The sequence below is a fragment of the Larus michahellis genome, chromosome 2 (genome assembly GCF_964199755.1).
Source record: "Larus michahellis chromosome 2, bLarMic1.1, whole genome shotgun sequence".
NCBI lineage: Eukaryota > Metazoa > Chordata > Aves > Charadriiformes > Laridae > Larus > Larus michahellis.
Window position 1 is genome coordinate 10,013,512 of NC_133897.1, and position 22,757 is coordinate 10,036,268.

The 22,757-nt window shown below is 39.9% G+C and overlaps 1 protein-coding gene across 9 annotated transcripts in view; it reads left to right on the plus strand.

Annotated features, from left to right (window-relative positions):
* Positions 1-22,757, plus strand: part of RBM33 (RNA binding motif protein 33) — a 102,144-nt gene that overhangs the window by 52,099 nt on the left and 27,288 nt on the right. For 5 of the 9 annotated variants that reach the window (XM_074574115.1, XM_074574117.1, XM_074574121.1 and 2 more), the window contains exons 11-15: positions 7,113-7,272; positions 8,180-8,511; positions 9,576-9,824; positions 10,648-10,935; positions 16,890-17,531. In XM_074574115.1, coding sequence (XP_074430216.1) covers positions 7,113-7,272; positions 8,180-8,511; positions 9,576-9,824; positions 10,648-10,935; positions 16,890-17,531 — 1,671 coding nt within the window. Of the gene's footprint in view, positions 1-7,112; positions 7,273-8,179; positions 8,512-9,575; positions 9,825-10,647; positions 10,936-16,889; positions 17,532-20,251; positions 20,303-22,058; positions 22,588-22,757 lie in introns of those variants that run through there. The other 4 variants (XM_074574122.1, XM_074574124.1, XM_074574123.1 and 1 more) reach the window with 3 other exon arrangements.

Below are 22,757 nucleotides of genomic sequence, written 5' to 3' on the forward strand. Positions count from 1 at the left end.
CATTTTAAGTGAGATTAATAAATGAAAACATGTTGTAGAGGCAGGCTGTATTTTATTGAAAGATTCATGAAGTTTCAATGACATTGTTAAGGTATTTAATTAGTCTCATGAAAAAAAAGTAGAGTGACCCTTTTAGAGAAGCTGATAAGTCATATAATAGCTGTTAGATCCTCTTTATTCCTTGCTTTATAAGATTAACTTTGTGCTAAGCAATTTATGCTAAGTTTTCCCTTTTATTGGTAACCAAAGTTATCTGTGCTTCATGAATAGATTATTGGAGATAACATCATGTAATTAACAAGAGATGCGGAAAAGTAAAAGTACAATTTGTGTAAGAATTGTATGAGAGAGAATGTTAATTTCTTAACTAGGAAGGATATTTAAAGGGATAAAAGGAAGGCAAAATAGTGCAGTTCTTTGAAAGGATTAAAGTAACCTTATCTCGTGTTCTTTCAGAAGGTGGGATTGCCTGAGTGTGTGAAAGTCATGTTCAATGAGCTATTCACAACTCTAATGAATTGTAGACACAAGTTTGCGTTGCATTTTTTTTCCAAAAGTGATTGATAAGGTGTAAGTTATGCCTTAGCTATATTGAATAATGGAAGTTAGTAAAAGGGGAAATTGTACAACCTGCAGGCATGTGGAATTGTATAAAAATGTCAGTCTGAGGTGCTGTAAATTATAGTGTGTGTGGGAAGAAGAGTGGGTACTTTTTTTTTCTTTGTCAGAGTAAATTTCACAAAATTAAAGGTTTAAGACAATAAAATACCTGTCAGTAGCACTTCAGTGTGCTCTTATCTCTTCCTTTGAAGTATTTCTAAAATGTCTGTGGTTGTGGTCTCTTTGGAAATCCGCACAGAACCCTATTTCCAGTGTAATTTCCTTCTAGACCTCAGTTCTTGTATTCCAAAAGAGATGGTATGTAAGAATTTTCGAAGTCAAATTACACAAAGATAAATGAAATGATAGTTGAACATGCTTAAAACCAGGAAAAAGTACAGACCAAAAATTACTTTCTTTGGTAGTTTAAGAAAAATCTTGCTGCTCAGTACCTTGCTTTTGGTGTTTAGATGTTGCCATGTTTTCACAGAAGAAAAGAGGATGGGCAGAGCTGTGTCCCCGTGCAGCCCACAGAGCCTTGCTGAGAGGCTGCTCGAGAGCCCTCCGGCCTTCCAAAATTACAACTTCTCTCTCAGGTCTTTGAAATACTAACACCAGGGCTGCAGGTAGTGGTTTAGAAGGGACTACAGTGCTGAAGCGGTTGCAGTTTTGTGAAGGAGCATGTGTCTGTTGGTTAAGGACTTTGAGGCCAGGCTGTGGCATGACAGGTACCTGTCTGCTTCAGGTCATCTGCTGTTGATGGGTACATCCCTGCTTCACATCATCTGCTGTTTGCTGATGTGCTCGTTGTGCAACTAGCTTTAAATCGAGCTAAAAATTCCATTTTAGGAGTCTTTCCTTGCAATTTGGTGCACTGTATGAAGTAATCAGTATGATAATGATGCTAAATAATCAATGTTAAGGATACTGAATCAATAATAATGCTACTATATAACGCAATAATGATGAGAAGGGGAGAAGACTCCTCCAAAAATTTACCATACGTGCTCTGCTGGGTCTTTCTCATATGGACATTTGGTAGCTTAGTCTTTGTAACCATTTCTGTATGAATGTGAACCAGCATTATGGGATGTCGCTGGAAAGGCACACAAATATCTTGTCCTTTTCCTCAGTGTCACAGTTGGCCCGAATGTTGGACTGAAAAGTAGAATCATGCAGCCTTGGCTGGTCATAGGAATTTGCAATTCTGTCTCCTGTTAGGTTGAAACCTGTTAACTTGAAAACAGGTATTTTGAAGAGTGTTGAGATTTATTAAGTAGGGAAGTTTCCTAAAAGATTTAATAATGGTGAAGTAATAGCTAAAAATATTTTTTTGTAGGGAGTTTTAGTTGATGCTTGTACTGAATAGTTGGTTGTAATTTGAAACTGTCCAGATAGCAAAACCATGAAAAATGGGAATAACTACTGTGCATATAAAAATTTATTATGCATCTATGTTACAGTATGCTTATTTTATCAAAAATGGACCATTATGAAAACTGTCTTTTGCACCTGCTCTTCATTAATTTTTGAAGTTAAATAGCTCTGCATGGTCTTTTCTACAAAATTCCGGAGGGCACTTGAGGGTTATTAGCAGCAAATACTTGCTGAATGTAGAGTTCAACATTAATGGTAAAATAATCCCCTCTTAAAATTTCAGAATAATAGACAACTACCTCATAACTTAAAAAAATATATCCACTGTAGTTTACATACTTTCTTACTAAAAAAAAAAAGTGCATTTGTGTCTGATAGTAAGCAGCTCTGGCTGAACCTTAGAGTTTTAGTTTCACATGTACTGTATAAAATTAATCTATCACACGATCAAACTCCTGTTGGAATTGTCCTGAAAACTTTTTCAGAAGAAAAATCTCACCAGTGTAAAATCTGAAAATACAAGCTTCCCCCTACACATGTTTCTGTAGTTTAGGGCAGATTTTCATTTCGCTCTTTAGGGATAGTAGAAGCAAAGCTTGTTTAGAGGAAAAAGTGGAGGTCAGTCTTTTTTTATGGATGTTAGAAGGAAAAGAATCAGACTAATTTATTTTTTCTTTTTTTAGAGGCAAATATTGGTAGTTCGTTTTTCAGCAAATAACAAATGTCTTTGCAATTAACTTTGTATGATTGGCCTTTGGTTATCAGCCAAGAAATGTGATCAGTCATATTTTAGTAGTTGTGCAAAATGTCATATACGTAAAGTTAAAACCTGCTCAGTGATCAAATAAGTAGGTATTTCTTAGTGCTACCCAGTTATCTGTATAGCATGCAGCTCTGCTGCTGTGTGATTTATATCAGCCGTACTTCTGTAGTTTTGCCATTTTTGAAACTTTTAGATTTCGAAACCCCAGCCCTCTGTTCCATTGTGCCTGGAGAAAGTGCTCTGGCAGGAAGCGTCATTGTTTCGGCACTAACGAATCTTGACGGTGAGGGACAACTCATGTTCCTTGCAGGCTATAGAAAGGATCTTCATGTTAGTTTAAACAAAAAATGGAGAAGGGGGGTTGGATTTAGGACTAGAAAACATTTGTTACCTTTAAAAACTTCTCAGCCTCAAAGTTTAACTGGAATCTTACTCCAGAAGCAAGTGGAAAAAAAAACCCCAGAATTCTTAACTGTGGGGGATAGAAAAAGGAGACAGGCCTATAAGAAGAGTTGCAAACTTCAGATATTTCCTTCTCCCTCTGATTTTGTTGGACTGCGTTGGAGTTATTTTGACCCAAACTTCTATTGTGGAATATAATTGTATGAAATATACCACTACTAAAACGAGGGCAAAACCCTATTTTCTCAGTGTATCTTGGTGGGCATTTGTTGGGAGTTTTGGATAACTATTACCTTATCTTAAAATCGGTGAAAGTACTTACAGGACAGTAAATATTTGCTGTTTAAATTAAGCCAAATGGACACCTTTGGTACTGAAGGGAGCTTGAAATCAGCATTGCTTATATTTTTAACAATAAATTATCTTGCTGGTTATTGGTTTCTGTAATTTTTTTTGGTAAGTAAACTATAATGTTATTTTTTTTGAAGTGTGACCTTTCGTAGATGTGAAATAACTTTGTCTTACTCAGTTCAAAAACTTAACTAAAGCTTATTTCCTAAGGGTTTAAAGTTTCCTTATGATGGGAAATATAGAGCTGCTCTCAGTGTGTGTGCTGCTTCCAGACTTCAGTGGTTTGAACCAAGATGTGCTGTTTTTCTGCCTTGATTTCAACCATTTTGGTTGAAATTTTCCGAAGATCGAATTGGTGGCATTCCAAGATTGAAATGGTGGCAAAATACTGATATGCCCAAGTGAGTTATTTATGAATGTTTTATTATTGCTCAATTTTTCAAGGCAGAAAATTGAGTTTGACTGCACTGACGATGTTTGAGTATGTAAGAGCTGTGTGAAATTCAACAGCACTTTCCATGCATTTGCAATTCAGGGCTGCTTTGGGATGAGGTATATCTGGGCATAACAACAAGGGTATGGGGTTGGCAGCAGAGGGAGAGCTGGTATGAAGAAGTGTTTATTTAAAATACAAGTAGAGGATCTTTTTCAAACTGCGCTCTCATTTACTTTTCATTCCCTGGCAAGAAGAAGAGGGGAAATTGGCTGGAGTAAGTGTACGGGCAAGAAAGGCAGGGGCTGGGTTGGGTAAATCGGAGCTCCTGACCAGCTGCCACAAGACAAGACCACCAGCTTGGAGTCAGGGAGCTGGGAAACTGGATGGGGGTTCAGAACCACTAGCTGGGGTTAGGAACCACTGGGCAAAGTGAAAGATGTGGTGGGGATGAGAGAAAGTATCTGAAGAGCAAGCAGGATGAGGAGAACAGGTGAATTAGACAAAGAATTAATATTGGACAAGACGCCTGAGCCTGGGTTACAAACTCAGTCATAGAAGTGGAGATGCCTGTTTATTTTGTAGCCTAAGCCTGTATTTCATAACCTCAAGCTGAAACTGAAGTTTGGGAGCGAGGGGAGAGACTGATAAGGATCTGTTACCTCTACCAGGGCAGAATATGTCGAGTTTGGAAGAAACAGGTAGAGGTGACTACGGTCACTGCAGTGCCATTTGGTGCTTGGAAACAAGCCCAGCCAGATCAGTACTGCTGCCAGTTCTTCAGCTCGGGTGGCAAATAAGTGATACTTACACTTTATTAGCCCAGGTTTCAGTAAGTTCCCACATAATTTGTTTTTTGCTGGCTATTTTAGAAATAACTACAATCTGTGTAGGCATACACTGTGTCTAGAGAAAAATACAGGGAGAATTTCAGAGCTTCCAAGTCAAGCTCTCTGAAAATAGGAAAAAGCAGGCTGGCTGTTGAGACCGCTTTCTTTCCCCAGGTGCGATACACTCATGTGACTACGTGCTGTAAATAAGATGCAAGATAAAGACCATCTTGTGTGAAACGGCCCTGATGAACTGGTTTCTCCCCTGCTTCTGTTGCAATGACCTTATGCATTATCCAGTGATAAACTAATAACTAAATAGCTAAATGTCAGTCGGTTTGCTGGGTGCCTCCCTCGAGGCCGTGGGGCTTGTGGCAGCGCTGTGTATTCCTTAGGATGGCTGTAAGAGCAGTGCTTTGAGAAATAGGCTTTTATCACCAAGGCTTCCAAGATGAGGGAAAGCATTTAACCTTAGTTTGAAAGCACCTCTGGCAGCTCCTGCGTGCAGTGATGGTAAAGGCGCGTTTTGGGAGCGAAGGGTCAGGATCCTCAAGGTTTGTGTTCAGTTGCTCTTTTGGCAGTCGGCCAGCGCTGTCCTGCTCGACACCAGGGAAGGGCAATGCAGGTGAACAGCCTTGTTCAGCTAAACCTGAACAGATTTTGATGGGACAAATAAATGTCACTTTCTCCCTCTGAAATAGCTCCCTCTTCCTCCGGCTGCTGCTGTTTGCAGATGTCTTGTGAAATTCAAAGGTGTTAGTCTCTTCCGAGGTGGCAAGAATATTTTGCGTTGGTAACTGTTCACTTGCAGAATTGTAGCAGCTCCTCCTACAAACAGTGTGTATGTTCCGAGGACTGTCATGCTTGAGTGTAATATAATGTCTTTCCACTAAATGAAATACCCACAGGAGACTGGCTGACTCGGCGCACTGGCAATGGGATATAGACCCTTTAATCTCTAGGAATGATAAAGTATTTACAGTTGATGACTGTATAATGACATAAAATAAGTAGTCACAGTCTTGCTTCCAAATAAGAGGTCTTAGTATCTCACATGCCCATGTTTGGGTGTTTTCAAGGCAGCCACAGATTTAATAATGGCTGTGATCCTCAGTGCCTCTCACCTGCTCCTTTCGGCCTTGCCAATCACAGCTGTATCGTGCTGGTAGAAGGGGGTGAAGCTGCTTTGTCTTGTGCTACTTGAGTAGTGAGTAGACTTCAGTTTGCAGGGCAAATACCTATTTTTGCTCTGTTAGAAATTCTTTTCCTAAAACGCTAGTATTTTTGCAGTACAAATAGGGGAGAGTGAGACTGCGCATCTGTTGGCGAGGGCAGTTTAATAGATAAATGATAAGCCACCACAAAAAAGTTTGGTCCTTTGCTGATGACCATGTTTCAGTCTAGCAGAGCGTGTTTGGTCTGAAACCCGTTTCGGGAAGCTTGTCATCAGCAATGGCAAGTTTTAAGCTTTAAGACGAGCATCAGACAGACAGAATAGATGCTACCACTCACTTCAGGATCTTCATAAAAGAGGAGAACAAGGATGTTCTTAGATTATTTTCATTACTTACTCGACTTACACATAATAAGGAAATGTTTGTTAATACGATGATTTATGTGAGGCATAGCTTCTTTGGTTTTCAGAGGCTGCCAACATACTTTGTCAACTTTTCATGTAAAAGAAAAAATGATACTAGTGTGAATTACTCAATTAAGTGTGGCTTCTGCTAAGTTCTGTGCTTGGATTAACATCCAAGCAATATGCTCACTTTACATTTAAAAAAAACTTACTGGAGGAAAGATAATGTTGCAGTCTTTCTTAAGCTTTCAGATGGTAAGCCGTGAGTAGGCAGAAGTGTTACTCTCCTGTTATTTCTTTTTGAAAGATGATTTCTTTAATTTTCTGGATACCATAAATTGTCTCCCCCCCCCCTTTTTTTTTTTTTAAGTAAAGCTGCTTCACTTTTGTAGCTTACATTGTACTAAATTGATGGCAAAAAATAGCTCGGTTTAAGAAGATAAATGTCAAGAATGTCTTCTAAAGTAGACATTCAGATTTTTTTGGATTAATGGGAAAGAAGGTCAATAATTGCATGGATTTCAATAAGCTTGAGAAGAAATGGCATTCCTGCGGTGCTAGTGATTATTAAAACATCGTGAATTCATTTCAAGATACTGCGCTCGGGTTTAATATCTCTTCCATTGTGAAAGAATGACTCAGTAAGGGCTGCCAATTTGTACAGATGATAAAAGGGAACTCATAAAGCAATTGTATTTTTAAGAGAAAAAAGTTATAGCAGGCAATAGGAGAATTCCTGGATGGTAGCCTTAATCTTAGTTCTGCCTTATTAAATAGGGCCCTCCAGACTTTCAGCAGCATACGCCTGGACCAGTTCCCACCAACTTCACCCAAGCCCCAAGGCTGCCAATCCAGGACCAGTGGAGAGGGCCACCGCCACCACCACCACCACTCCCTCCTCCACCTCCTCAGGAAAGAGATCCTTTCTTCATAGCAGGTAAGCGTTTGCATTGCCATTAACATAAAAATTCCACTTCTTGTAGTGTGTGCATCATATAATAACATGGAAGTGTTCAGAAGAGCCTGAAGACCAGAAGATCCTTTTTGATGTAGCCAGACTAGTACATGCCAAAAATTGTGGTGGTCTGGTATCTTTTTACTTCCTTGATGTAATCTTGTGTCTCTCCATCTGTAACTACCATCAATCATACAATCAGTTTATACAGATACAAAATAAAATTAGTATCTAAGTGATTGTTGCAATAAAGTTGTTGTGATTAGTTACATTTTAGATAACTAGTACTCTCCATATGCTTTGGTTTCCACTAGTAACTGTTTAAACTGTCTGGACTTTGTGTACTGTAAGAAATCTGTGTATATGTACTGTAAGAAATTAGCTAAAATATGATACAGCATAGCAAACAGATAGTAAGTGCATGTGTAGTGTGCATATATAGATATATGTATATACCATATATATGTAATATACATATATATAATATATCTCATAGACACTTTCGCACACAAATTAGTAAAAATTAGTTAAGTATCTGGTCAGCAAATGGTATCAACTTTTTATGAGTTCTTGTGTGGTATAAACTGTAATCCCTGGAATCCTTCATTGATTTCATTAAAGTAGAATTTCTAAAAGGTATTGCTAATTCCAGCGAATTACCAGCTGTGCTGGTCTTTCAAGCATCAATTCCTTTTATACACAAGTGACAGAAGTGAGAGAAACATAACCTTGAGGGTAGTTAGCTCTTAAAATTAAAACGTCCCATACAATTTTGCTCTTGACAAATTTCAGCTTGCTTTTCCAAATCAGAATTGAGCTTTAAGTTTCGGAAGTGTATTTTGTGTCCCGGGTGGGTTGTCATTTAATCGCTTACCCCTGATTCCCACAGATCCGAGGTTTCCGAGCCATCACTTGTTTGAGCAGCGGAGCCCACCACCGCCGCCACCTCCCCCTCTTCTTAACAGCGCCCATCCCGTCCCAACCCAAAACCCGATGCCATTCAGCCAGCCCGGGCCAGCGTTTAACCAGCAGGGACAACAGCCCGTGTTTCCCCGGGAGCGGCCGGTGCGCCCCAACATGCAGCCTCAGGGTCCTGTGGGGATTCTCCACTTCAACCAGCCGGGTTCGGCCAACCCGCGGCCCTTCATCCCTCCCCGACAGCAGTTCCTGCAGGCTCCGGGACAGCCCTTCCTCGCCGCCCACACCCAGCCCAGCATGCAGGTACGGCCCCGGCCCCGGCGGGGTGAGCGGCGGGGCGGGAGCGCCCTCTGCCGCTCGGCTGCGGAGCCCGGCAGGGAGCCGGGGACCTCCTGAATCGCAGCTTGAAGCGGGTAAACGTTTTGGGGACGTGGAGGGCGCTTCGTGCGTCTTTTCATGGTGTCGGTGTTTTGAACAGGGGGAAAAAAAATATCCGACAAACCAACGCCAAAACCCCAACCAGTTTAAAAGTCATTAGAAAAGGAGACGAAGGGCGGGACGCCTTACATCTTTCTTCTTCCACATCAGCTGCTGACTTACACTGGTTTACATGTAGAACTACTGTGCACAGCTTCTGTTAATCTGTTTTTTGTTTAGCCTGGTCCATAGTTGTATTCCTGTATCAGGAATAGTGTGGTGAGGAGGACTAGGGAAGTGATCGTCCCCCTGTACTCAGCACTGGTGAGGCCCCACCTCGAATACTGTGTCCAGTTTTGGGCCCCTCCCTACGAGGAAGACACTGAGATTCTGGAGAGTGTCCAGAGAAGGGCAGCGAAGCTGATTGAGGGGTCTGGAGAACAAGTCTGATGAGGAGCGGCTGAGGGAGCTGGGGTTGTTCAGCCTGGAGAAAAGGAGGCTGAGGGGAGACCTTCTCGCTCTCCACAGATACCTGAAAGGAGGTTGTAGGGAGGTGGGGGTCAGTCTGTTCTCCCAGATAAGAGGTAATAGGACAAGAGGAAATGGCCTCAAGTTGTGCCTGGGGATGTTTAGATTGGATATTAGGAAAAATTTCTACACCAAAATAGTTGTCAATAGTCAACAGGCTGCCCAGGGAAGTTGTGGAATATCCATCCCTGAAGCTATTTAAAAGATGGGAAGATGTGGTTCTTAGCGATATGGTTTAGTGATGGTTTTGGCAGTGTTAGGTTGATGGTTGGACTATGATCTGAAAGGTCCCTTCCAACCTAGATGATTCTGTGGTTCCGTGGCTGCTTACAGAAGTTTTGAGGACTTGGGAGGCTGGAGCTACCTTTCAGGAGTTTATTACCGTGAAATTAAAAACAAATAATCTTTCTCTTCATGTGAAGGGTCCCTTGCATCCTCCATTACAGCCTCAGCCACAACCTCAGCCTCAGCAGCACCATCACCAGCAGCAGCAGCAACACCATCACCAGCAGCAGCAGCAGCAGCACCATCATCATCTCCAAGGGCCACCACAGCCTTTAATGCCCATGAACCAACCACAGTTCAGGCCTCATATGCAGGCCACGCAGCAGCAGCCAAATAACAACAGGATGCAGTGTCAGCCACGACAGGGTCCAATGAAGCCAAGGCATGTAAGTACCACATACATCAGTGTTACCTTGCATAGTTTTGCTTGGGTAACAGGCATGTAAACACAGGTTTCAAAACTCACAAGCATCATTTCTCGGACCCATTTATTCCATCCTTCTCTGTCACCTTCTTTCACCATTTCTTGCTCCTTTTCTGCCTTGATCATTTTATAACCTACATCCAAAAATACCATGTGTGTCTTTCCCTTTTTATTTTCTCCTCCAGTCTTCAGTGTTGTTCTTGATCTGGGTCCAGTAAGAGATGATGCAGTTGGCCAAGAACTGGCAATAAAGGGTTTTTTGGACGATAGGTTTGCTTAGTAAGATTTTAAAGCTGCTCGTAGTCTGTGATTACGGGGGAGCACAGTTCTCTGTCACTGGCTTTCAGTTTGAAGGCCTCTCTGTACCAGTGCTAATAAGCTTTCTGGTTCAGGTAGTGCTATTCATGTCTTGGGAGTTTGCTCCAGTGCAGCGTATTCTGTTGCTCGGTAGGTTGGGGTAGCACAACAGTCTGAAGCAGCACTGAGACAACATGACTGTAGTTTACAATAATTGATTGCTTTGATTAGGAAAATAAATCACTCAGTGAAGCAAATTTCTGAGAAAGATGTTAAGTGAGATTCAGTTTTCCTTTTAATTAAAGAAAAATAAAACCATTGTTAAAATGTTCTCACTTCTATAATTTCTCTTTTCACATTGAAAATATTGTGCGTCTTCGAAAAGCGTTTTTCCCCCCCAATTAACCGAATCATGAAAATGTGAAACAAGAAACGCTTTAGTCTGGTTTGTAATGAAAGTCTGCATTTTTCAATTTTCTGCTTTTCAGAATACACCATCACAAAATATTGTCAAGCGTCCAAATCAGCAGCTACAGTCAACTGCTCCGAGAAATAGTAACTTGCGTGAGTTGCCAATAGCACCATCACATGCTATGGAAATGAGTAACAACAGGCGACCCTCTACCCCAGCTGCTCAGGTCAAACCTATTACCAGCACAGTGTCTGCCACCAAGTCTGTATCTGCTGTCGGAAACTCTCAGGGAAGGCCTGAGATGAAAGCTAAAACAATCACACCAGTGGGCCAAGCAAAATCAGAAGTAAAGTCTGAACCAGAGGTAAGGTACTTTCTTTTTTTTTTTTTTTTTTTAAGAAAAACCAAACAAACAACAAAAACCCACAAAAAACTACTACCTTTTAAAAAAAACTCCCACCTTCTCTAGTCTGGCTTGCGAACTGTAAGCACACTTAATGTATTACTCACCCAATTCTTTCTGGTGCCACTAGAGGCCTCCCTTCTGAGTTGCACTTTCCTCTTCAATGTGATAACAAAACCAGTCTCCATTGCCAAAAAAAAGGTTGGCAGGGCTGTGGTGAGTCTGTTTTGTAGGAGGAGGGGTCATTCCTACTATGAAAAGGCAGAGGTTGAGTAAAGGTCATCAATGATACAAGCCTCTGAAATACCTATTGTGCCCATTTTTATCTTCCAGGATTATATTATCTTTTTTTTTTCCCAGATAATCTCATTCTTCTAAGTCAGAAAGCCTCTTCTTTTCCATTTCCTATCATGTTTTATGGCTTAAAAAAAAACAAAACAAAAACGACTATTTGGAGAGTTATCTTCCTCATCAGCCTGTTTCCTTTAGGCTGCTCAGTCTTCTCTAGGGTCTTGAGCACTCATGGGGGAGGTTGCAGCTGCATGGTTCATGGAGCTTTTTGCTCTTGAAGAAGGAAATCTCTCTTTTACGAAACCCTTTGGCATGAGGGAAAATAGGAGATGCTCTCAAGTTTTTGATTTTAGAGAAAAAGATGGTGTTTGCTCTGCTAGTATTCTGCGTAACCAAAAAGTGAGATGCCAGTGTTCTGGGCTCTGCTAGGTCATGCAGTGTGAACAGATGACCATTCCTCTGCACAGATCCTCCTGGAAGCTAGAGAAGACTCTCCATGGGCACTGTTAGTGTGAGAGAGTGGGTAGGATTGCACTGATGGCATTGTTAATCCTAAACACCAAGAGGTGCCAGAGGAATGTGATGGCTATACATGCCCTGTATGATTTCTGTGTCAGGTTATTCTGAGGAGAACTGTAAATCTTGATAGTTTAGTTGACCATGAATCTTGTCTCAAGGACCAGGTTTTCTTCAACAACTGTTGGAAAGCTTTAATTGTGATAATACTGCCTTCCCTTTAAGCTGCTTGTGATTAGCTTTTCATCTTGTTCTTGAATTAGGGATGGTCATAACTAATTTTCCACAAATGAGGCACAAAAGAAACCCATAGCTAGCAGAGTTTGACCTCCTGTGCACTTGGTTTTCAACAGGAATAAAAAAAATAAATCCTTATTTCAGCTTTTCAGCTTTTAATTTTGATCTTTTTTTAAAAAAAAAATGACTTAAGTAATCCCCTTCCCCTCAATTCAGTCTCTTGGAATAATCTAAGTCACAGAAAATGCAGTACCTCTTACAGAAGTTTCTTGTCTTTCAGGCCATTAGTAAAGGTAAGTTTTGAAGAGCTGTGCAAAGGCCTCCCCCTCTGCAGAATCTTATCATTCTTTCATAGTTTAGTCATACGAAATTTAAGGCATTAGTTCCGAAATATCTCTGGCAGTGTTTAGAGAAATTAACAAGTGTTTTATCTCTGCTCTTAATTTAAAAAAAAAAAACAAACACAAGCAAAGCAGGTATCTTGCTCTCTCCATTTTCAGTTTTAAACATATCCTAATCTTTAATTCTGAAACTAATTAATCTTACTCATTTGAATTCTTGGTTTTACAAATTAAGCTATATTTCTATATCAAAGCTGTCTTTGAGAACAGTTTGGTGTGTGTTTCACGTACGTTTTTGCAAAACAGGATAAAAAAAATTGTTGCCTTGGTGCAACAATTGTGATGTCTTCTAGTGTTTCCTGTTATCAACTGTAAAAGTAAAGCCTTTTGTAGATACACTTGGCAAGTATGAGAAAAGCGTGTGAATCTGTGCGTGCACAGAACCCTTCTCCTTTCAAAGCGGACTTGAAATAGAGCCTTGTGCTGCAAACAGCAGTGTAGTAGCAGTTGTCCTTTTTCAGGTGTACCGCTGCGTTAATCTTGTTCACTGATGCCACTTTGTCACTTCTACAAACAGCGTTGCTGCACTGTAATGTTCATTTCTAAGCATTTAATCATATTTTTCACTGTTGTTGTAATGTAGGTTATTACATTTCTCTCCTTAAGCAGATTGTAATGTTTTCCAGTCTTTTTAACGTGTTTTTCTTCTAATTAGCTAACTTTGTCCTCTTTTTCTTTCTGTGAACATGAGAAAGAGTTAAGTTCTATCATCTTTTCTAGCTGTATTGCTCATAACTGAATTAGGCAAGTGTCTTCAACTGGAAAATTATTAAGACTTTTCTTTGCATCCTTCTTCCTGAAGAGTCAGTGGCCATATTTATGAATGCCCTATCATTCAGGAAGCACCAAAAAAATAGCAATATTGGCTTTTAAAAGTTTTGCTTACCTTCAAAATAGGTATTTGAGGGACTTGCAACCTGAGTGACTAGAAGATTAAACACTGTATTTCTACTTTACTACTGGTATGCTAGTGTTCCTGTTCCTGTGAGGCTGCAAAATACTTTAAATGCCTTTGTCTGTTTTTGCAACAGCTGTAACTCTCCACGATTTACACTTGCATATCCTCAGTCAGAAAAATCATTTTGTCAATGAAATTGGAAAGGATGAGTGATGACTGTAGGCCTAATTCTGCTCGTGTTGAGGTCAGTTTAGGATAAGAGGAATTAAGGCAGTAGTAAGCATTTTTGAGTTTAAAGAAGGGGGAGAATGTAGAAAGGGGATGTGGATCTCTTCGGAAGAAATGTATTTTGGAGCTCAGAGCAGGAAGAGAAATTAGCAGACCACTGCATAATCATAGGTGTACTGATGTTACTACTTCTGTTGCAGTTAATGACCCTGATGTACTGAAAGAAAACCTTCACATTCCATTCTCCCAAATCCAGTAAATTTGAAGTTGGGTTGTTGGGTTTTATGTTGTTATTTAAAAAATGACTTGCAATATGGAAAATAGTTGCTGTTACGTTGCTGTTGGAGCAAATCTTTCTAAATACTTTTCATATTTTTGGAAATTAACTACCTGAAGAATTGTACATGTCTAAATTTGAGTTTTCTTCAGTGTAAATAGGTTTAATTTCCAAATTTTTATAATGGTGCCTCCTGTCTTGTGCTTAGAAGATTCTTCTTATCACAGTCTTTTTCCAGTTGGAAGATCACAAGAGGGCAGTGTGCTTCTCAAAGAAACCTTGTTCTTAGTTCTCTCCCTGTTTGTCCAAGAAGCACAGCACCTGCGTGTTGTAGTGTGACTCATACCATCCGAGGGTTCGGGAGCTGATGTCATCAGTAATGTGAAAGGTGTGGTATCTATGTAGGTGCCTTTATTTAAGATAGTTTGTGGTTTTGAACACAAGCAGACAAATGATGTAATTTGGATCTGGCCTTACCTTTTATGAAGACTTGTCATGAATTTTTGGATAAATGATTTTAGCCTCTCTTGCTTCTAATGTTACAACTGAAAAAAATAAAGATAAACCTGCTGAATAGATTTGTGTATATGCCACAGATCGAACCGTTTTGATTGCTCTGTCCTTGCAGCCATTCTACTGAGGGACACAAGTGAGCCTGGTTACTTGATTCCTTTCTTGTTCCTTGATAGCAAACCAGAACTGGTTATAGCATCTCGTTCTAGAGGCTGCATTTAATTCTACTAACTGCTTTGCATCTCTGGCCTTGTACTCTGTAGTCTCCTGTAAACAGAGGAGCCGTATACAATATACCATTTCTTCACGTTGTGGTGTTTTCTGCAGAAAAAAGTGAAGTGTCAAGCGTTTATCTGGGAAAAAGGCTGCTTCAAGTTCTGCTTCTTCACCTACAGATAATGTTGCTTTTGGCAGGAAACTTCCAAACACAATCTGTGAACTTTAAGACATCTTTGAAGGATGTCTGCTTTCTCCTGGTTGTTTTCTTTTTGGGTTTTTTGTTTGTTGCTTTTTTGTTTTTGTTTTGGCAGTGCTCCTGCCTGTTGGATAAATCTGTACTGGGCTTATTAAACTAATGGGATAAAAATGATTAACAGTAGGCTTTGCGTACTGTTTCCACCTTGACCCAACGTACTGTCTTGCCTGTTCTGTATGTTATATACACACACACGCACTCCATAGTATAGTGTAAAATATGAGGTGCTCTTAAAGCCAAGCAGCAGAGGATTTAACTACCCTTGTTTTCAGCCTAGTGAGGAGTTTGCTGCCCATTCTAAATCTGTGGTGTTGGGTCATTGCACAACTAATTCTAGTTAAACCTCACTCCTTATTCAAATACTTTGTCATATTGTTTGGTCTTACTCTATCTGCAAGGGTGCATTTTACTGAGTACTTAATAGTAGTAGCAACTTGTTTATAAAGATAAAGGATTTAGCTCTGTCTACAGCCCGTTAATGGTATGTGAAGCGTTCTCCTAAAAAGAACAGTGTTAGACCTCATCTCAGAACTATAGCCTATATTTAAAAAAATAAATAAAATACTAAAATCCAGTTTTGTTGAAGTCTTATTTTAGCCATTGTGTTTCAGTGTGAGATATGCAACTATTTCTTACTGTAGAAATAATCCCTATTATCAGTAGGTGCTCAGGGAAGAAGCCGTTACATCTAAAGGAAGCAAGCATTCAGGATTTGTGCATCTGGATTCTATGAGTACAAATATTGCTCTGCTGGGCTTTTATGTCCGTGAACCAACTTTATGGTTGGATTTGTTCTGCTCTTTTTTTCCCTTGGGTTGGGGAGGATTCTGGGACACACCAGGGATAAGTGTGTTTGAATTTAAAAGAAGAAAATTTAGAAATTGTTGTACATTTGGGTCCTATATGTGCAAAAAATGACGTTTGTGTTGACAAGAACTTGCGCCCAGTTACTGCAAGGTAAATAACTTCCTAACGGATTCCGGTATTTGAGAAATGTTTTAGCATTCTTTCTGTTGTAATTTACCAACATGCAAAGTGTTGTCATTTTGAGAGCCTGTTGTTTTTGTTAGGGGCAATCAGGTTATCTCGAGTAGAATGCTATGCTCATTACCATCTGTAAGCAGTCTCCACAAGTCTCTATCTTAGTATTTCAAACAGCTGAAAATAAAAAATAATGTAATGAAAAACCATGCTTTGTAATTTTGAAAAATGCATGTGATTGATCACAAAAGCAATTTGATTTCTTTCCTAGGATGATGAGGATCTGCATTTCCTTGACTTTGTCCATTTTTATACAGCTTTTCATAAGAACTCGTTGTGCCAAAGTTGAAGAATCTTTAGAAATTTGATGGTGTTCAATACTTTCGGGAGGGCCCAGGGCTGGAATATTAAAGGCATTCTCTATATACCATTAATATTCTAACGCTGCATTTGGCAACATTTTGATTCTGAAGAGAGTGCACGAGTTCAAGGTCACAGAGATTGACTTGTGCTGTTCATTATAACCAATTATTGTGTGACAAATGAGTTTGAGATCAGGCTGAAAATTCTGTGAGAAAAATCAATAGTTCTAATCAGGGCCTTTCAGGTCATTTACCACCCTACCTTTTGTTACTTTGTCAGAAAAGAGCAAGATAAAACCTGTGTGACAGTAGGTTGCCTCCGTATTGTTGCTTTCCATTTGAAACATATTTTGATATCTAGAATTATATTAATAGTTTAATTGGTTTTAGAAACTTCCAAATGAGTTCCAATTTGTAAAACTTAATAATTTTTTTTTTTAGTATTCTGATAAGATTTCTCAACTGGTATTATAGCTTTTTTCTTTTTTTTTCCCCTGTCCAGGAAGTAGTATATCTAAGTTCTAAACCAGATTTGAGCTGTTCATCTGTGATGAATAGCAAATAAACCGTACCAGCAGATACACTCCTCTAATAGCCTTAGTTTGGTGTCACGGATAATTTAAAAAGCTCTTCAGAGAGTTAAAGCTTTATGACATCTGAAACAATTTAATGTTGTTTTGACCAAGCTGGGCATTTATTGAGAACTTTATAAATTAATTTGTATTTTCCTTTGTAGTATCCAGATGAAGATGAAGAAACTAGACTCTATCGTTTGAAGATAGAAGAGCAGAAGCGTCTGAGAGAAGAAATTCTGAAACAAAAGGAGCTGAGACGGCAGCAGCAGGCTGGCGCTAGGAAGAGAGAATTGCTGGAAAGACTGGCACAGCAGCAGCAGCAGCAGCAACCTTCTACGCAACAGTCCTACATGCAGCAGGAGGACGACGACTCTGAGTTCCCCGCCAATGGCAGCCCTTACATCCCCCACTCTGGCTTACAGACCAGGCAAAATGTGAAAAACAGACTCCTTGTTAAAAAGCAAGATATGGTAGTTCCCAATATCCAACCCAAACCCACAGATTTCCCACAGGTCGGGGGGAACATGCATTATCAAGGACAGCAGCTGAAGCCGGTGAAGCAGCTGAGGCAGACTAGAACAGTTCCTCCCAGTCAGCCTCCGGCGCCGCAGAAAGCGTTACAGACCAAACCTGCTGCAGCATCACTGCCCCCGACACAGACTGCTCGAGTGGCTTCGGTACCAGCAAGGCCCCAGGAACTGAAACCTGGCGTGAAAAGGACTGTCATGCAGCGGACAAACAGTGGTAGTGGAGATGGGCCCCATGTCGGCAGCAAAGTCAGGGTGATTAAGTTGTCAGGAGGGGTAAGTTTCCAAGGCTCATCTCGTGTCTGTGTGTCGTCATGGTTTGTTTTTGTGTGTTTCATTCTGTGTAATCCCAAAATAAAAAATGGGCTGAAGATAATAAGGGAAGTAGCAGGTTTAGCAGACCTAATAGGCCATATTTTATATTTTCAGAACTGTAAGTTATTGGCAGTTATTCAGAAATTCATGTTTCCTGTAATGCTTTACTGTCAGGCTGTTACCTCTGAGATCACATTGAAATAATACTTTCTTTTGAGTTTTGAGTTGTAACTTGAGTCTGAATGACTCCTCAACTGTGAGCACCTTTTGCTTAAGGTTGATAGGTCTGATAACTGGTCAGATAAAAAGATTTGGCTGGCTGTTTTTAAGGTCCAGTTAAAACACTGCACTCTGCTTATTTGGTATTTGAAACCACCTAAAGTTGTGTGCAGATCCTGGTGTTAGTGTAGTTTCTGCACTCAAGGGAAGATTGTTGTCATTTTCTTGGGAAGCATGTTGTGAAACTAATTTAAGCAGTGTGTTGGAGGGGGATGTTTTCTGGTAGAGGCTGGGTTTAAAACGTTACCATTTCACTTCTGCATCTAAATGAGATTTCCTTATCTTTTGATGAGGGGTCTATTATCTGCAGAGTGTCCCTTGAGCCACCGTGTCGTGGAGGACTTACAATGCTGGTCTTGATGGCAGTGTGCATATTTAAGATCTGGGGCTTTGGTTAGAAAGTATCTCAACCAAATTTCTTCTGTCTTAGTGAAAAGACAAGTTAATTTGTTAGGGCTGTAAAGAAAACAAGATGAGGGGACATAGCAAGATTGTGTTGTCAGGGTGAAATCTGTCCTCAGGTTTATGCTGAAGAGGAAAGAAGGAAATGTGGTTTAATGCTGTCATACACTGGAGGTGATTTTTTTGGAAGAATGCTTCTTAAATTATTTGGAGCATTAATTAGGGAAACTTGCAGAACTGCTGTAATCTGTAATGAAGTGAATGGTGTTTTAACAGGCACTGAACAAGGCCTTGGACGCTAGGCTGTACTCTGTAGAAATGGGGAGGAAGTTGAAATGCCAGTCTTAACTGTTTTTAAAAATGTTTTTCTACAGCTCATAAAACTTAAATACACTTAAAATTGTGAACTGCATTATGACCACATGGTCTTTCAAAATAGTAACATAAATGGCCTTACTGGCTATGTAGAGCTGACAACAACCTCACTTGGAGGATGTCTAATTCCTCAGACACAATAACTTAAGGACAGAAGAATACAGTACAAGAAGTTGAAAGAAATTGTTTCTGTTGGGCTAAAAATATTTATATATAAATATGTCTGCAGGAATCCCAGTGGCCTGCAAGAGCTGACAGGTTTGTTGTTCATGAATAATTGAATAAAGCAATCAAGCACAACTTCTTTTATTATGTGGCGAAACAAAACAATGCCAGTCACCACTGTATACAGCTCTTCGTAACAAATGGTTATCAGTGCCCACAGTAGCATTCACGATGAGATAATTTTTATCATAATGCTCTGTTTCAGAAAAGCATAAATGATTTGTTTCAGATAAGTCTTATGGTAAGCAAGAGCAATTAGCTTTATTAAATGCATGTGTAACCACTCTTCCATTGTATACAGGAAAAGACTTGCTCTGTCCTTCTTAAATTTCAGACACTAAAGTTTTAGCAAGGTAACACAGGTTCTTTACATGTAGCCTTTGTTACTTTTTTCATATTGCTGTGGACATTTGAAGTTTTCCTTCCAGCTGTGGAAGAAAAAAAGCAAGCATTGCAATTAGCTGTTTAGCCCTGATCGAGATAGTTGATTAATTTTTAATCAGTTAGTGACAAGCTGAATCTATGACTTTGTTTCTCTGACCACACAAGGAAAAAGAAAAAATTGAGCAGCAGGAGGGCCAATCTTGTCCGTTTGGACAGGATTTTAAAGAAGAATTAAAAGCTGCTTTGCCTCTGAATACTATAAAGATCACAGATCCTGTTTAGTTTTCCATTTGTAGTGTTTAGTCCTACCACATGCTTTATTTGTTTTCACAGATTTTTACCTCAACCCTAAATATAAAGCAAAAGTTAAATTTCATTTTTCCTAGCCATTCTCCGTAGTGTGTAATAGTCCTTCAGCTAATTCCCTGCCTTTGGCCAAAGTGATGGCTCGTATCCCTTATGGATGTGCGCTAACTTGATCCTGCATTTGAGCAGCCCTGCCGCTTCTCTCAGTCTAATCACTTGCACCCTTCTTCCTTTCTGTAGCTCTTTTGTGCAGAGGTGTTTTGAATACCCGTGTACGAGTGAGATGCCTTGCGCTTAGACTTAGTGCGCCTTCCTTTTCGAAGCTCTCTTGGTTCATATCGGTAGACTTGGAAAGTCCTTTTTCTTTCAGCCTGCCAGCCATGGTACTGCACAATAGTGGAGTTGTCAGTTGAAGGAGCTGATTGGTGGCCAGACCCCTACTAACTCTGTCTAGAGCAAATTGACCTAAACCAGGAGCTGGAAGCAAGGGCTGTTCTAGATATAGTAGGACCATCCGTAGAACAGGATTAAATGGGGTTGCGTTACTGATGATGTTTTTGTGTTTAACAGTAAAGGAGATGTACTTGGTGCGTTGGTGAGATTTATGGTGTACAAATACTGTCAGAAGAGAATGGTTTCTTCTCTTGAGGGCAATATCTTTCCCAGTCTAAGCTTCTAACTATGTTTATTTGTGTTGCTGGGCATTGCAGTACTACTGAGGATCTCCGACCTCCAGGTAGAAGTATCACTTGTTACTTAAGGTAAAATGGCCTTTTATCTATTTCCACAATATTCTGTCTTGAGAGGATTTTGCTTTTTAAATATTTGTATGGAATTGTAGGAATTACTAATTACATTCCAATAAATATTTTGTCTGCTTTATTTGATGCATCAGAGGCCTTAATTTATGGCTTCTTATATTTAAAGAAAAGGCAAGTAGAAAATGATTCAGCGTTTCCTGTATGTCAGACTGAGATAGTTGGGATTGTTCAGCCTGGAGAAGAGGTGGCTCTGGGCGGACCTTATAGTGGCCTTCCAATATCTGAAGGGAGCCTACGAGAAAGCTGGAGAGGGACTTTGTACAAGGGCATGTAGTGATAGGATGAGGGGTAATGGCTTCAAACTGGAAGAGGGTACATTTAGATATAAGGTAACAGGAAGAAATTTTTCACTATGAGGGTGGTGAGACACTGGCACAGGTTCCCCAGAGAAGTCGTGGATGCCCCATCCCTGGAGGTGTCCAAGGCCAGGCTGGATGGGGCTTTGAGCAGCCTGGTCTAGTGGGAGATGTCCATGCCCGTGGCAGGGGCGTTGGAACTAGATGGTCTTCAAGGTCCTTTCCAGCCCAAACCATTCTATATCAAAGTGACAAATGTTAGGTACCATCATTGATGATTTTGTCTGATGCTTTTTAAAACAAATTCCCTTCCCCCCTGATACTGATATTCCCATCCCTTTCTAATACTCCTGTAATTTTTGCAGGAATGACAGCACAGTGAATAGTTTTCAATTTTAACTACTCCTTAAAAGGTTATGTTCCTGGAAAGTGACTCACTGCTTAATGATTAGCAGGTGAATTTTGAGGTTTGTGTTGGTTTTTTTTTCATGGAGGCCCAAACATGTTTTGATGGATCTGATCTGCTTTATGGATTTGTGGCACATCTTCAGAGCCATCCTTTCCAGATACAGGAGTTCAGCATATTTGCTAAGTATTCATACTAGTATGTTTTCCTAAGAAAACGTCTAAGATTTGCCTGGCTTTGTGAGGAGCCTGAAGTCAATCCTAAGGATATGCATGAAGATAAACTCAGTGAGGTTGCAGAATGTTGTTTGTTGGGAACACCCTAATAAGTCATCTAAGAATGTGATAATAAAATTACAGAAAATGGGGTGAAAGGACCATGGAAATAACTTATTCTGTCTTGAAGGGGGAGTGAACTCTGTAGCATTCCTGAAAGAGTTGACCAACCTTTTTCTGAGATCTCATTATTGGAGATTTCTTGGGCCATCTATTCCAGTGTCTAACCTTTATGTTTAGGAGAATTTTCGTTGTGACCAAACCACATTTTCTCACTGCCATTTTGAATCTACGACTAATTGTATTATACTTCAAGAGACAAGGAAAAGAATTTATATCCCAGTTTGGCTGGCTGTCTCTTTGAAGATCTCTCAACTGTTTCTGCACGCTCACGTCCTTCGCTCCCTCTTGATGGGGCATGTTTTACTAACACCTTGGCTGTTTGTGGTGGTCTCCTTTGGGCTCCCTGTGATGAGTCTGTCGGTAGATAGTTCTAGTACCAAGTGCAATTGAATTCCTTGAGCCAATATGTTAGAGGTGTCTTTAGTCCTGGAAGAACAGGTTTGTACCAGCTACAACCTTATATATCTTAAGATCTTATGAAATATGTGCCGAACATGTTTTTCATTTAGTTAGAGGTTCTGTGGGGAAATGGTAGTATCTTAAAATCTCTGTATCGTTCAGTCGTCTTATATTGTTGTTGGGTGATTTCTCTCTAGCCACAAAATGGCCTGCCATGCTCAGAGAGATGTGTGTCTGTCCCAAACGCCTGAAAATCCTGGTTCTTATGCTGCAACGAGAACACACCATTCTTTGTCTCTATGGAAAACTGCACAATGAGCTTTTTTCTTAAATACATATATATAAAAATACATTAAAATCTCAGTGTTCCCCGTTGGTTTAGAAGCAGTATCTTACTCACGATCTTAATTCCTGAAAACCTGAAATGCTTCATCTGAAACGCTCGAAGAAAGAGTTGGCAAGTTCTCTTGTTTTAAAAGCCTGTCACAAAAACTGTTCTTGGATTGTAAAAAGAAAAACGGAATGGAAGATACACAACTTTATTCGTATTTAGAGTAATTGGGAAGTGTAAGAGATGAATATGGAGTTCTAAATATGGAAAAAGATACTTACTGAGATGATTCTTGTTTGATAATGTAACCTTATCAACAAACTTTGCTTAATGTTTGTACTTGTTTCTACTTGCATGTGTATGTTCAAGTTTAATTAAAAATGTTTGACTTGAAAGCTCTATAGCGCCTTTCATCTAAATATGTCAGGAATCACGAATGCTTAAGATTTTTGGCATTTGCGTGACAAGTTCCTGAGGGAGCCCTTCACCCAGCTCTGCAGCGCTACCGGCTGCCAGAACCAACACAGGAACTCCTATGGTATATGGTTCTATTACTTTTTAAGAA